Here is a 16,807-nt window from a genome sequence, read left to right as displayed (position 1 = left end):
ACTTAGCCGAATGGGTCTTATTTGGGCCAATAATATGAATAATGTTGCACTTATGTGAATTTTTCCTATCTCAAATATGAGGAATGGGGGGGGGGGGGGGGGCACCTATGCTGTTGCTGGCATAGGGCACCAAAATGGGTATTGATATGAATGAGATGTGACAGCTGTTGCTGTGATGGGTACTATTCTGGGAGAGGGGTGCTTTGTAATAGGTTGAGGTAGCAGTGGTACTAGGGGCACTATCCAAAATTTTGCCTAGGGCTTCAAATTTGTTAGGACCAGCTCTGATCAATTAGGCTGCAACAAGTTACTCAAAATCCATTTTCTCAAAAACTTTGGTGCAGTGAATGATTCCATCAACACATTTTAGCAATGGATGAAGATTTCAGGGTGCATGGAATGCTTCTATGCTTGATGACTGCTGTTGGGCAGTTATAAAAGATGCCCTAGAAGAGGAATATAAACAACATACAAAGAGAACGCTCTCATGACTAAACCACTATTTGAGACTGTTCCTGTTGTTATATATTGTGTTCTTATTTACGATTGATAGAATAGAAACAACTGTTACTTAATTTGTATCACAAAAGTACTGGATAAGATTATTTTAACATTGCTTTTCACTATGAATATATAACAGAAGTATATATAGAGAAAAGCAGTTCAAAGTCCAGAGCTACCGTAATAAAAACATATTTGTTTTTCTTTACATTATTAAATATAATATTTTTATAAAGGAAGCTAATTAATAGTATGTATTTTTTGTAGTGTAATAGTACCGAGTACACACACCCATCACTACTGCCCACTGTTTATCTAAATTGTCTCACATACACTGCAGGCTTTTAGGAACTCAGTGAAGAACTGAGAAAATATGTAATACCAGGAAAATTGAAGACAAAACAGTGGAGTAGGGGGCAATTTCTTTTTAAACTGATCGAAAAACCAATATACTTGAGGTTGGTTTTGTAAAAAGCAAAACATGATGATTAAGAATCAAAATGAAAACATGTGGGTCCACACACATCTCTAAAATAAATGTAACTATAGGAAGAATAATTGTATTATAACTGTAAATATAATATGGGATGCATTTTATCAGTGTAAAAAATAAATGAGTGACTCCTCTGTTTAAGCATAAAATTATTAATGTGGATTATTATTACAGTACAAGGCCTCCACCTACATTGCTGCTGGTGGATGCTCATTGTAACTTATTTTTGCTAAACACCTAACAACCTTGCGGTAAGCATCCATCAGAATCCAGATTAATACCTGCAGCATTCAGCAGTAAGTGGCAAAGAACACTGGGAAATGGCAGTTGCTATGAAAACTCTGAAGGGAAGCCTCTTATTAACTTGCAATATGTATGCCTCCCAGCTGTTACAGCTATACAAAGTAAGGGTCAATTACAAAATGCTAAAGTTTTGAACCCTAGCACAAATGCACTTTTGTAAGGTAACGTACTGTAGCTAGTTTTGTATGATTTCATTGCCCGAGTTCTATGGGAAATGCACAGATATAGATTTGTAGAACACTATACCGCGGGTTCCTCAGCACATAGCGCTGCACCAGCGATGTTTGCTGAGCAACCTGTCATGTCTGTGTTCTCTAGGGAGAGAACACTGGCAATGACTAGATATTTCAAGCATGTTTGAAATATGTAGTCTGGTGATAGCGACGAGTGGGACCGTGCATCGCTGTCGCCAGGGGCCACATACACGGAGCGATCCTTGCTTCATTTCTAAGCTATCTAGTCAGATCATTTAGAAATGGGGCCGTAACCGCCCCGGGTGTAGGTCCCATTTGGGTCTTTTCATTCAAAAGTTAGTTTTTAACTAGAAAAGTTGGGTTTGTTTTATTTACCCTGCACAGAAAAAGGACAACTCACCCAAATCTAACTCTCTATACATCTATCTAAATCTCATACATCATACATCTGCCCCACCTGCAGTGCACATGGTTTTGCCCATTTTGAGAACAAATTTGTCCTGCGATCAGGTCTGAATCAGGCCTATAAAGCACACACACGCACAACTGAGCTAAAACATGGAGATCACAGAGAGAAACAAATTTGGGGAAAGAGAGGGGGTGCTGCTGCATTATAAAAAAGCATGCATTCCTGAAATGTAAATATTTAAAATAAGCTGCCAACCTCCAAAGACCAGCATCAAAGGCAGATTTAGACCATATGGGGCCCTAGGCAAGATACACGTTTGGGGCCCTCTTCCCTTAAACAATTCATAGCACTCTATTCTTTTGCTTCGGATTGCAGAAGACATCGATAGAGAGCTTTGGCACGTTCTCAGTGTACCGAGAAGATTGAAGTACGCTAAATACTTTTGTCACATATAAAGTAAACTATCCACACACAGTGGATGAAACCATTTTGTGTGTCCCAACAATTTTTACCTGCAGTATGAAAGTTAATTAAAGGGACATTTAGAGTGTAGATGTTATGACATGATATGGTAGTCACGCAATGTTCCTCTGGGAATATTTTGGACAGCCAAGATATCTTTATAGGGCCTAACCAGGCATGTACGTTGTGCAATCTCTGTCCCGACCCCATTCACTCGCCTGTAGTCAACAGCTTTCTTCTGAGTGCTTTTAGACTCTGGCGGTGTGCCATAGTCTACTGCACATGAATAGGTGTCCGAGGAAATGGCATGATTTCCTTTGCATGCTACACATGTGTGAATAGAAGGGAAAATGGCTACCATGACATTGATTTTGTATCACTGCAGCAGCCATCTCTGAAATCGGAAGGTATGTACGGAAAGGTATGTACAGAAGAAGTGGGTACAGCATGGGGCTTCAAACTGTGGCCCTCCAGATGTTTTGAAACTACAAATCCCAGCATGCCTTGCACAGATTTAACACTCCCTTATAGCAAAACTGTGGCAAGGCATGCTGGGATTTGTAGTTTCACAACATCTGGAGGGCCACAGTTTGAAGACCCATGGGGTACAGGGTTTGCCGTGTGGACTCCTCTGGACAAGTATTTTCGTACAATTCTTTTCACTTCTGGGATGTATAAACATTTTCAAATGATTGTAGTGGCAGCCTTAAAGCCACCCTGTTATGGTTATGGAATAGTTATGGAAAGCTGGCAGTGTAGTGCTGAACAAAGCATAAAACACTAGTTGCTACCTGACTACAAACACATAGTGGACTTGCCTGGGGTGTTTAGGATGCAGAGAGATGTAGAAGCGCAAAATGGACAGATATTAAATTGTCGTGGTGGGGAGGGTGAGGGGGGCTCTTTGGAATTAAATGCAGTTAAAGAGATGGGTGAACAGATCCAACAGGTCTTTATTAACCATTGCAGTGTTTATTGCATTAAAGACATTGGGCCCGATTCAGTTTAGGATGTATAATTTCAAAAATTGTCCAATGATTGGACTTCTGCGCATTCCGGAAGTATGTGATCACACTGTGAGTAACAGTGGTGGTGAGGGCCTACTGTAAGTGACATTTTGGAAGAGTGGTTTGGACAACGCAGCCGCTGCAAAGAGAAAGATAATGTGGGTACGTCTGCATATGCATATATGCATATAATGTATATATAAGGCTGGGAATGTGCCCACGGCGACCAGACTTCTCTCCGAGTTCACACCACACAGCCTTTACACATACGCATGTGCATACACAAAACATCCGTCCATGTGCGAATTTGCAGCCTAGCTAATGAACCAGAATAAGGGTCATAGTGACCACTGGCTACACTGTGGGAAGGGGGGTTGGGGTTCTGGATAACTGTTAACCCCTCCTTAGATTTTCCTGTGTAACTGTGTAACTACATTAACTTAATAAAGGCAATATAACATTCACAAAACTTTTGATTTTTGATTGCATCAAATTTTGTCAATAAATTATAAACTCGTTATCACGTCTTTAAATATATTATTTTTGAAGGTTTTCTATCTCTTATTTTAATAAGGTAACCTAGAACTACTAGTAGATATATAGAGTATGCCAATGCATATATTTGGTACATTGGTTGCATATTAAAGGAAATCATTTTTGTAATATCAGCAAACTAAGCCAAAAATGTCTATAAAAGCTTTATTTTGCATGCAGGAGATATATTACATGTCCTTGTATATTGCAGATACTGTACTTTACATAATGTTTTTTTTTTCTTTGATCCTTATGATCCTTAAAAAATCTTAATGACATATTTACTCATACAGCACAAAGACGCTATTTTATAGAAGTATATTTTCAGCATAGCCCCTGAAACACCTGATATCTAGGTTTTTATAGTTTTGTACTTTTTCATATTTTACCATCCAGATGGACTGATGAGGAATTTCAAAGTAGCAGTTTAATTGAAATGGAGACACAGCTGTCTCCATCTCTGAAAAAAATAATATTTCTGTTGAGGGGGAGGGTGGTTCTTGGTAACCAAAATTCCACCCTGTGCGTAACACTGAGACTGCAAAAGGTACAGTATATCCAATATGTGTTGTGGACCCTGCTTTTCTATCAGAAGCCGCAATCCCCACGCTTCTCTGGGTGTGGATCGTATTGTCGACCCAACTTAGGTCGAAAGTCATTAGGACGACACCATTGGGTCAACAGGCAGTAAGGTCGACAGGGTTCTAGGTCAACATGGGTGAAGGTCAACAGGTGTCTAGGTCCACATGGGACAAGGTTGGCATGGTTTTAGGTCAACAAATGCGTTAGGTCGACATGAGTTAGGTCGACAGGTTGCGAAGTCGACATGGTTTTTTTCTCTATTTTTTACCCGATTGTCGACATGGACACAGTTGGAAGTCAACCGCAGCCACTCGCATCGCACGCTTCGCTCACGATGCTTCGGGCACAGTGCCACGCTGCGCTCGGCACACTATTTTATTCTCCCACCACACCCTAGTGGATGGTGGGGCAAGAAATACCACCTGTCGGCATATGTCGGCTCAAAACACAGTGAAAAACCCCATGTTGACCTCACGACCTGTCAACCTAACCCATGTCAACCTAGCGCATTTGTCGACCTAAAAGCATGTCGACCTTGTCCCATGTCAACCTAGACACCTGTCGACCTTCATCCATGTCAACCTATCGACTTGTTGCCTGTTGACGCAATGGTGTCGACCTAATGACTGTCGACCTAAGTCGGGTCGACAATACGACCGTATCCCGTTTCTCTAGGGCATGCATTTCCAACCACGGTCCTCAAGGCACACCAACAGTGCAGGTTTTGTAGATATCCATCCTTGAGCACAGGTGACTTAATTAGTATCTGATGGATTCTGATTAAACCATCTGTACTGAAGCCTGGATATCACTAAAACCTGCACTGTTGGTGTGCCTTGAGGACCGTGGTTGGGAATGCCTGCTCTAGGGACTTCTGCACTGCCAAGTTTACCAAGCTCTGTAATGTACAGCATTCTGGAAATAGGTCCCAGCTACTAATCCATCTCCAGATGGCATTAGTCCATAGTAGCTAATACCCCTTTCACATTGCAGCTGTAACACGGTATATTGCCGTTTTTTTAGTGCTTTAAAACGGTTCCAACTGCAATGTGAAAGCTACATTGTCAATTTACCGGTTACAGAAAACCGGTATTTTGACACGTGTTAAAAGCAGGATCCTACACGTTTCTGAGCCGTTTTTCCTGCAGTCTGAACAGCTCAGAAACGGTATTTGCTACAAATGATAACCACACTTGATCCCCGCCCACAAGCAGGAAAAAAACATTTAAAATGACATTGTATGGCTTTCTATGGGTGAAACGGGTTGAATCTGAAAGGTACAAAACGGTATTTAAACTGCAATATACCTTTACAACATGCAATATGAAAGGGGTTTAACTGGCTTTTGACCAGTTTTAAGACACGTTTAGAAAAATGGGTTGAAAGCAGGTTTTTGCAATGTGAAAGCAGTATTATGTGCTACCTTTCCCAATTTTTTTCTGGAGAGGATTCCTCACCCATGAGTCTGGCTTGCGCATACTCTGTTGGATGTTGCAGCATGCAGAGTTGTAGCATTGAGGGGAAAAAACTATGAAGTCAAATGAAAGTATTGCAATGACATTACCATGGGGGCATCCATTCGCCACTAAGGACACAAACCAGAAGTGGCGCATGCGCAGAAAGTGCAGATAGACACCGGGAACACCGTAAGTGTGTGGGAAAAGTGCTGCACTTTAAGAGAAAAACTAATTAAAACTTTCTTTTTATGTTTTTAATACATATTTGACCAATCATTACACTATGTATATAGTAACTTGTTCTTAAGTAAACAGAAAAACTTAATTGCAGTTTATAGTCACCAAAGCAGGAAGTGATGTCATATAGGGCAAGATGTTCTAAGCTTCAAATGTAATAAAATGGAGAGTGATAAACATCCAACCAATCAGCTCCTTCCTGTCATGTCACAGACTGTTAGACAGGAGTCAATTGGCTGGTTGTTTATCACTCTCCATTTTATCACTTTTGAAGCTTAGTACATATGGCCCATAGTGAACTCCTAACTTCTATAGCTATAACTGAGAAACCTGTATCTAAGATTTAGCCTGACTGACAAATCATGTAGGCATATTTATTTTTGACCCCCCCACAATAAAAGATAAGCTACATCTATTATTGTCTTATATTATGATTTGTTTCTGTATGTATTTATTTATCTATCTATCATATATGTAGTTTTAAGAAAAATGTGTTCAAATACTTTATAATGTCTAAATAAATAATTGGTCATTAATAACCTATCCACAATTTTCTACACACACACACACACACACACATATAGGGCGTGATTCTGGTTTGCGTTTGTACGGGAAGTTCAATGTTGAGGCTCTATGCATGCGCATAAGAAAATATGCAGGACTTCTCAGTGGGCGTCTTTGAAGACTTACATAAGCATACCCACAAAAACTGTGAACCCAAGGAAACACTAGGCATTCACTTGCGAATAGGGGCGGTCTCCGCCTTCTTGAGAGCGGGCCGCTGACATCACCAGATTTCAGCTGCCCGCCCAGTTTTTGGACCAGGGAGCCGCTAATCTAAGTCACCAGAGAGTGACCATCACAGATGGCTGTTTATGCAAAACATCCATTCACAGTGCTGTGGGGAAATTCAATGTTTAGCAGGGGTGGGCATTCGCACGACTGGCGGGTGACGTTACATGGCTAAGTATATATATATATATATATATATATATATATATATATATATATATTTATATATTTTTTTCTTTTTTTATTTGAAGGGGAAATTTTTGAACCCAGCAGCTAAATTTGCTTTTACAATAACTCTGAACTATGCCTCCCTGAAAGACAGAATTGATTACTCATATGCAATTCCCACACATCTAAGACAAAGTCAAGAAGGACTCTGTGTACTGTTTAATATTCTTTTCTGTGTTCCACTCTACTGGCTGTTAATTCAGTTACCAGCTTCCATAGTATTGCTCTTGTCTTACATCCTTGGCTTCCACTACCATCCTCCTCTAGAGATCCATTACACAAGTTCTTCAAGAGGCACCTAGTGGTCAGACTATCTGAACAAACAGTATTGCAATGTAATTTGTGATGAGTTTTTTTTGGCTTCAGCATCACCTCAAACACACCTTCCTTTATTTAAAGCCTTTAGTGTCAATGAGAAAGTTCCCAGCTGTCCTTTCCGTGTAACAAATGAAAGGAGGTAAACCCTATTTAGAATAAATCCTGTGACACAAATACATTACTAAGATCTAGGAGGAGGAATGATAAATACCAAATTAGCAAATAGAACCAACGAAAACAAATCATTGAGACTTGAAATAATAAATTAATCTCCATATGAAATTTATGTCATTGTAACTAAGTCACACTCACAAAAAAATTAATTAATCTAATGCAGAAATACTGGCTGTGCATTGTTTGGAGCCAAATCCATTTGCTACTGTCTGTAGACAGCATGTCCTTGCCTGCTTAGAGCAGTTGGATCTGTCTTTTTCAGTTAACATTGTGGCAGGATAACATTAGAATTTGCATCTGGCACAAGCATTTTACAAGACAGTAAAACTGAATTTGCTGTGTTACACTACGGATAACCTTTTAAGTGACTCAGACAGTACATGTGTCATGTGACATCTATGTGTGCAATGTTATTAAATAAAAATGAATAACTGCATTCTGCAGAAATATATGCACAGCCAGATTACAGGATGCAAAACATCCTGTATTATCCAAGGAAAGATGGAGGATATTCACTGTCCTATAGCACCACCTAAATATGACTACATTACAAATGAAATGCTTTTGTGCCTCAATCCAGGTTAAAACAGACATCCTTTGCCTAGCAATGGCTTCATCTTTCATTTTTGCATTCCTTGGGAAGAAGACAAAAAAAAACAATACGATGTGTCGCCTTGTATCGCCATCTGTCGGTTTTCACTTTCCTCTCTCACCCAAAATTTTGGCTTTTTCATTCAGTGAAAAAAATGACACCACTTCTTCAGTGAGAAAAAAAAAAAGTGCATTAGCTTTCAACAGCAGATTGCTTGCCCACCCCCTTGGCCAAAGCCCCCGGAAATCTGTTACTGTAGGTGTATGCACTGCTAAATCGCGATAGGTAATCGGCAATCGGGACAAATGAAAGGTCATTGTGGAGAGATAGATGAGTGTGTGGGGGAGAGATCGATGTGAGTGTGGTTATTACAGGTGGTTGGGCCAGGGATAATGCCATTATCTGTATCACCAATAAGAAAGCACATACACATGTATCTCTTGTTAGATACAGCATGTTACAGAAATGTAACGCTTTACGCCACCGATCACTTGGAAAGACAGGCATTGTAACTTTCAGTATCAGTGATACAATGTATCAATCTCCAACCCACACACCAGCTAGACATCCCTGCGAGTCTCAGCCTCGCTGCGCTTTGTTATATGGTCCAGGGAATGGTGATACTAAACATGGACATAAGGACAAGGATTCAATACATGTAGATAAGTGCTCAATACATCTAAATAGCACACAAATCAGATCCTAGATAAAAACACACACACAAGAAAACTCTGCAGTGATGACCACAAATCCTCGGTAGGCAAACCATTTGTCATGTTATGTTAAAGGGACTGCGTGCTTGTGTGCAGTTGCGGGCTGGATTGATATGTAATGCATGGTAGAATCTAGAGGCTTGTCAACTTGATAACTAGAAAGGCTGAGTCTGCTCAGTGTTCTCCCCATCCACCCTACCTACTGTCAGACTCCTCCTTCTGTTCCCCCCATCCCCCTATACTTTCTCCCGCTCTCCTCTCTCTCTATCTCTCCCTCTACGTTGTATAGCTGCCTCCCTGCAATCCCATCGGGTTACACATCACAATGGGACTCCTGAAGCCGGAGGATGAGCGCTGGAGGCTTGGCAGTGCGGGCTGTGGGTCTGTCTGTGTGTGAGGGCTGCTGGGCAGACTGCATTCAGCAGCCAGCGCCTCTTCTCCTGCCACCCTAAACACACCAGATGCATTTTTTATGGCTTTCCGCGATGGTTGGGCCCTGGAGACGTAAGTCTGAGTGAGTATTCTGATTTATTACGATGATCGGTGCAGGTTAAATGATTAGAGCGATGTGGGTGTTTTTTTCGTGTGTGTGTGCCTTCTCCTTGTCGGCGCTGCCATGCTCCCTGTTTCATTGGTATGATCTAGGCAGCAACATAGTGTAATTGTGCTGGAGTCTGCTCAGAGAGGACTGGATGGGCTGCTCCGAGGCGGATGCAGTGCAGAATTCCGGGGCTTCTGCTCATTAATAGTCATCCTCTGCTCATTATATAGGATCCTGGCAAGTGAATGGTTAACTGTATGTGAATAGAAGGGCACTGATCCCCTGCCTGGCGTTTCTGGTAAGCAATTGTAATTGAATTAAAGTTGCAAGACGACTGGGACTGAGAGTATATGAATGATTGCTGGTCATATACAGCTGTACATGTTACATATACTGCTGGCAAGGGTGGCTTAGTGGATGAATGGATGGAAGGTAGGATAGGAGAGCTCACTTGCTTGTTTGTGTTGCATATGATCATTGGCTATACTGTATGTATCTGTAGCTGTTTTATTACTGTCGGCTGTGGCTGTAGGGATACAAGTTGTTTTAGGGTGACTGGAGGCACGTCAGTGGTTCTGTGCTGCTGTCACTGACAGCAACAGCAGCAGCAGCATCATGCCAGCTCCAGCCATGCTGTCTCTGTGGATCCCATTTATATGTTCAAAAAAATGAAACAGTAATCATGCCTAGATACCATCACCTATCGATTATACAGATGTTTGAAGCTTTTGTTATTATTGGACAGGCTCTTGCCCGGTGTATTTTCCCCTCTTCCCAGAGGAGCACCATTAGCCACCATCCTTGGCTGTAATGAGCAGCTTTAATGCTGAGAGTATTGACAATGGTGAAAATAGAAATGATCCATTCGATCCATCTCACTAAGCTAGTTTTCTAGCATCTCCGAAGTAAATCGTATTGAACTAAACACGCTCCCGGGAGACATGTACATGTATGTGTATTATTTGCATTAATAGGCAGCAGCAGCAGCACGGAGTATACAGCGATTAACCCCTTCCCCGCCGGCTCCCCCAGTCTGCATCCTTGATAGATTATGATGAGGCATTAGAATAGGAATGATGTCGTGCAGTCTGCTCTTGTATGGACGAGGATGGAAGCAGGGGCTCTTTCTTCTCCTGAATGTCACAGCAGAATAGGAATGGAAGAGGGGTCTACAGTATACAGTAGATCCCCGGCATAGTCCTTAGCTCCCTTACAAAGTGCCATTTTGCTTGCGAATCCGATTCGCATTTTACAAGCAACACTGAGCTTGCCGTTCATTTCCTCCAGTCTGATTATTGTATACGTGTTATCAATGATAATGTGATACCTTAGTCATTTCTAGACTAAATGAACCACTTGCTCCTAGGTAGAAGCTAGACTGCAACGCATTGCGGTAGAAATGCGTTGATACCATACCCAACTTGGATTAAACCATGTCGGTTAATATGGAGATCTTTCAGTGCGCTGTTCTATGAAGCGGTGCTGAAAAAGGAAAAGAGTATAAGATAGGTGAAGTGGGAAAAGATCTCCAGAAGCAGTAGTGACAGCCATTTTATGCATACTTATAGATGATAATGAACACTCTAAATTGTGAATCTTTAGTAATGGAAACCTGTCTGGTCATGGCATTGCATTGCACATTTTTAAATATGTACTTGACATTTATTAGATGCAGGTTATAATGGATACAGGCTTGTGAAAAGCAATGCTAGGACATGTTTGTGTGGAATATTGCACAGCAGACATACTGTATAGTTTATAGTACATACAACATCTATGAAAGCAACATGGCATGTTTGTGTCCCAGTGTGCTGCTGTCATACTTAATATGTTTTGTATTTTGTCCCTCAGGAGGTAAGATGTACTATTGCTGCTCCGCAGTCACGTTTGACCAGGACCTAAACAAGAAAATGCAGATGTGGATATTACAGACGATTGCATTTGCTTTAACATCACTGGTTCTCTCTTGGGCTGAAACAATAGAATCCTATGGCGAGGTCTGTGACAATTGTCCTTGTGAGGAACGAGATGGTATATTATCTGTGAATTGTGAAAATAGAGGGATCATTAGTCTTTCTGAGATCACCCCTCCACGTTTTTCAATCTATCATCTCTTCCTGTTTGGGAACCTCTTGAACCGTCTATACCTAAACGAGTTTGTCAACTACACCGGTGCTTATATATTGCATCTTGGTAATAACGACATCCAGGATATTGAAACTGGGTCATTTCATGGACTTCATGGTCTAAAAAGGCTGCATCTGAACAATAACAAGCTGGAACTTTTAAAAAATGACACTTTCCTTGGCCTAGAAAGCCTGGAGTATTTGCAAGTTGATTATAATTATATAATCTCTATTGAGCCTCATGCTTTTAGTAGGCTTCACACTTTGCAAGTATTAATATTAAATGACAACCTTTTGTCCACTTTGCCAAACAATCTATTTCGTTTTGTCCCTTTAACACACCTAGACTTGAGAGGAAATAGACTAAAAGTGCTTCCCTTTATGGGCCTACTGGAACACATGGATAAGGTGGTTGAGCTGCAATTAGAGGAGAACCCATGGAATTGCTCCTGTGAACTAATTGCCCTAAAGGATTGGCTATATAGCATTTCTTACTCTGCTCTAGTTGGTGATGTGGTTTGTGAAACTCCTTTTCGACTATATGGGAGAGATCTAGATGAAATTTCGAAGCAGGAATTATGTCCCAGGAAACTGATTCCATCCTATGAAATGCGGCCACCAATTCCTCGGAGTACAAATGAGTACTTCCACACTACCCCAGCCTCAGTAAATTCTGGTGCAACCATCTCTTCATCATTTGTTTACAAAAACCCAACAAAACCCAAAAGCACACGGCAACCTAACAGATCCAGAGTGCGAGCCACATCACACCACCCTCCCAAAGAAAATGGATACATTGCTTATCAGACCAAATCCCCAGTGCCTTTGGAGTGTCCTACAAACTGCACTTGCAACCTGCAGATCTCCAATCTGGGACTTAATGTTAACTGTCAGGAGAGAAAGATTCAGAGTATCTCGGAATTACACCCTAAACCTTATAATCCCAAAAAGATGTATTTGACAGGCAATTATATAACTTTGGTTCGTAGGGTTGACTTTATTGATTCTACTGGATTGGACCTTCTGCATCTTGGGAACAATCGGATATCTGTTATACAGGATCGAGCCTTTGGGGATTTGACTAATCTACGCAGACTGTACTTAAATGGCAATTCTATTGAAAAGCTGAATCCAGGCTTGTTTTATGGCCTTCAAAGCCTTCAATACCTTTTCCTTCAATATAACTCTATTAAGGTTATCGAGCCTGGAACTTTTGACTCTGTTCCTGATCTCCACCTCTTATTCCTCAACAACAACCTCTTGAAATATTTGCCTGGCAACATTTTCTCTGGATTGAAGCTCTCCAGGTTAAATTTACGAAGTAATCATTTCTCACATTTGACAGTGAGTGGTGTATTAGACCAGCTCCAGTCTTTAGTGCAGATAGACCTCCACGAAAACCCCTGGGACTGTACATGTGATGTAGTTGGGATGAAGCTCTGGCTGGAACAGCTCAGTGTTGGAGTCCTGGTGGATGATGTCATATGTAAAAGTCCCAAGAAATTTGCATTGAAAGAAATGAGATCAATCAAGTCTGATCTTCTCTGTCCAGATTACTCTGATACTGTAGTGCCAACTTCTACTCCTTCAGAGGAACTGCCTACAGAGAGTACTACAACGTTAATTTATCCCCTTCAATTCAACAATGTGTCAAGCACAGTGCCCTTGTCTGTGCTCATACTGAGCCTTCTCTTGGTTTTCATTATGTCTGTGTTTGTGGCTGCAGGGCTATTTGTTCTTGTGATGAAACGGAGGAAAAAGAATCAAAATGAGCCAGCCAGCACAAATAACTCAGACGTGAGCTCATTCAACATGCAGTACAGTGTGTACAGCAACAGACCACTGCCTAAAGTGAAGACTCCAGCTGGCCATGTGTATGAGTACATCCCCCACCCTCTTGGTCACATGTGCAAAAACCCTATATACAGATCTAGAGAAGGCAATTCTGTGGATGATTACAAAGATCTCCATGAACTTAAAGTCACGTACAGAAATCATCTAGATGAGGAAAGGGAAAATCATCTCAGGAGTCCAAATTACAGTGTCAGCACTATTGAGCCCAGAGTGGAGCTTTCTCCTGTGCAAGATACAGATCGCGTCTACAGAGGAATTCTAGAACCTGATAAAACACCTTCGCCAGGAAATAATATAGATTATAAATATAGCAACCCTCCTGCGTTTACCTACACCCCAAAATATGAGGCAAAGCGTCAGTTCTTACATCCGGATAGGTTAAGAGAAGCTGTGCTGTATAGCACACCCAGTACTGTCTACGTGGAACCTAATAGGAATGAATATCTGGAATTAAAAGCAAAACTAAACGTTGAGCCGGACTACCTCGAAGTGCTGGAAAAACAGACAACATTTAGCCAGTTCTAGACTCCTACGACTACAGTATTATCTCTGAAACAAAGGACTAAATGACAATTTTGTTGCTTCAACCTTCGGATGAAGTGCCTTGGCACAAGATTTTCAGCTGCAGCAAATTATACTGAAAGGGTGTGCAATTTTCTTCTTTTTTGTAGGACAACATCAATTGTATAAACTGGGCACAACAATTACTGTTTGCAAGTGGTCCGCTGTGGTCTATTTCTGCAGCCTGAGAATTAAAAAAGTTGGAATCACTCCTGGTGCTAGGAGGTATCTATGAAGAATATACCACACATATGCTATAACCCTTCAGATAAGGGTGGGTCTAAAAGACTTTTATGGTGTTTTAGCACCAGTCCACCTAGGTTTAATATAAAGGTCCATTTTTACAGGATGTATTTGTATGCTTTCCGAACTTTTGAAGTAAAAGCTAAATTATGTAAGCTACTACGATCTTTATGCATCACCATAGATGGTGTAACAAATTCTAAAGTGCAAAGACATAGAATTCATAACTTGGGTAGTCAAATAACTTATTGTTGAAATATCAAATATTTTAATGTAGCACCTATTTTTATATGCACATTAGCATTTTTGTTCTTCACTATTCCAGTTTTTTATTTGCTCAAATGTGTTGCACTACATAAAGATGTTGATTTTAAGAAATAGTAATATGGGAGATATGGGTGTGCAAATTTTAGACTTAAGTGACCAAATTGTAAAGAGAGGTTAGTGCAAAGGTTAAATTAATCATTGGACACTTCAGATAGTTTAATATTAAGGGATAAACCTGGTATTAATTGGAAAATGATTTCATTTCATTAGTGAACCAAATGTAATTTCTTGACTACTATTGTAGCCAATATCAACTGCACTGTACAGACTGACATGCGTTCTGTCACCTGGTAGGTTTGACATATGGAAATGTATAAGCTTGGAAAGTTACTGTATTATTATTAATTTTATTATTGTTTTTAATGGAAAGTAGTTGCACTGATACATGTATTCAACTTTCAAGAATGTTATATGAGCAAACACAACCATTCCGTATGCATTCCAGATTCAAAACATTTCTTTTCCTTTTCATTTGGATTCTGCCATTGGAATGAATGGCACAAATTCAAGTATTAAAGAAATAGTCAATGTTAATGTGTCCAATATGAGCTAGGTATTCATACTCTGATGTATACCTTATTCTGTAATGCCCAGTCTGAGATTATGACAAGAAACAATTAGAACTATTTCCATTATTCAGAACATGTTAATTTCTCATTTGTATTAATAATGAAAACACATTCTTTTTTTATTATTTTCTGACTTCTATAAATGTCATTAAATTATTTTTTTATTTAATATTTGCAACAGGGTAAGAAGTGACACACATACATACATATACACTCCCACAAACAAACTTCTACATCCATATATATATATATATATATATATATATATATATATATATATATATATGTGTGTGTATATATATATGTATATATATATGTGTGTGTATATGTATATATATATATATATATATATATATATATATATATATATATATATATATATATGCATCCTCAAAAACATTCATCTGGAGTGCGGATCTATCTCCTCTTGATCATGGTAAATTCATGCAAGTGTTTCTATAGTGTTTATGTATAAAATAATCTAAACATATTTCTGGTTTGTAGATTACTCCTCAAAAGTTTTATATAGTATTTTGCATTGAGACACATTTCTCATGTGCAATGATTTACTTACTGAATATCATTTCAGGATTCTTTCATGAAGATTAATTTGTTGACATACGGTATTGTACTTTGTATTGCTATTTTCAAATGACGATAAACAGGGATATGCAACTTTTCAAATAACTGCCCTCAAAAATTGAAACTATTTTTATGAAGTATATTATGATTAGCATTGGACTACAATGCTGCATAATTTATTCATTATTGAAATTATATTGTTTTTGCTATTTATCAATGTTCCCTAAAAGCAGCATATTATTTTCTATGTGTTTGTGTTAGGTATAAAATCAAAATCAAAACAGTTAACCTAAAACATCATGTTTCATTTTTAGTGCATGTTTGATTTTATTCATATGTTTTCATTGGCTTAAATACTTTAATGTTTCATTATATATTTATCTCTTCATAGAGTTATTTTGAAATCATCGAAACCTTTACACATTTTTCAAATTAATGTAATGAATTGCATTTTTATACTTGGCTCAATTAATTTTCATTAGAATGCATTCATTTCTGCCATGATTTTCCTTCTAATATTATCCAAGATACAATCAATCAATCTCTACAAAAATAAATCTGAAATATATATTTTTTTATGCACGCTTAATATGATTTTAATCAACATTTGTACAGTGTATACATTATTAAGAAAATGATGATTTAAAAAACTGATTATTCTGCTAGAGTGAAAGATCTTTACATTATATGATATTTCTGCATTCAATAAAGGGACATAGCCACATGATCGAACAAAAAATAAAAAAATAAAGATCAACACATTAATATATTAAATATAAATGATGTCACTCTTTAACTATAATAAGAAAAATGTGTGTATTTTACTGGAATAGCAAAGGGTACATATCAATCATATGTCTATACCAAACACTTGCTGATGATATTTTGTTGATACATGAGAAACTAGAGACAGGATACTACAAGGCAGCTTTGTAATGTATGAAGGATGTTATTTTATTTACATTCAGATATTTTGTTCAGTGATATGTACTTTATTTAATCTACAAA

The 16,807-nt window shown here is 39.0% G+C and overlaps 1 protein-coding gene across 3 annotated transcripts; it reads left to right on the top strand.

The window, feature by feature from the left end:
- The first annotated feature begins 9,167 nt into the window (after positions 1-9,167).
- On the top strand, positions 9,168-15,466 carry SLITRK5 (SLIT and NTRK like family member 5). 3 transcript variants are annotated; one of them, XM_083168799.1, is made up of 2 exons: positions 9,168-9,500; positions 11,389-15,466. In XM_083168799.1, the coding sequence occupies exons 1-2, from the start codon at positions 9,458-9,460 to the stop codon at positions 14,040-14,042; spliced, it is 2,697 nt and encodes an 898-aa protein (XP_083024925.1). In that variant the 5' UTR covers positions 9,168-9,457; the 3' UTR covers positions 14,043-15,466. The 3 variants fall into 3 exon arrangements, with proteins under 3 accessions (XP_083024925.1, XP_083024926.1, XP_083024927.1); XM_083168800.1 differs by having other exon boundaries at positions 9,172-9,510; XM_083168801.1 differs by lacking the exon at positions 9,168-9,500 and adding an exon at positions 9,660-9,835.
- Positions 15,467-16,807: the final 1,341 nt, after the last annotated feature.

Source organism: Crinia signifera, chromosome 2, assembly GCF_055691185.1.
Source record: "Crinia signifera chromosome 2, ASM5569118v1, whole genome shotgun sequence".
NCBI classification, from domain to species: domain Eukaryota; kingdom Metazoa; phylum Chordata; class Amphibia; order Anura; family Myobatrachidae; genus Crinia; species Crinia signifera.
This window is presented reverse-complemented; position numbering and strand designations above follow the sequence as displayed.

Coding starts and splice junctions, on each gene's coding strand:
- SLITRK5 (XM_083168799.1), top strand. CDS start 9,458: ATGCATTTTTTATGGCTTTCCGCGATGGTTGGGCCCTGGAGAC. Junction 9,501..11,388: donor GATGGTTGGGCCCTGGAGAC/GTAAGTCTGAGT, acceptor TTTGTCCCTCAG/GAGGTAAGATGTACTATTGC.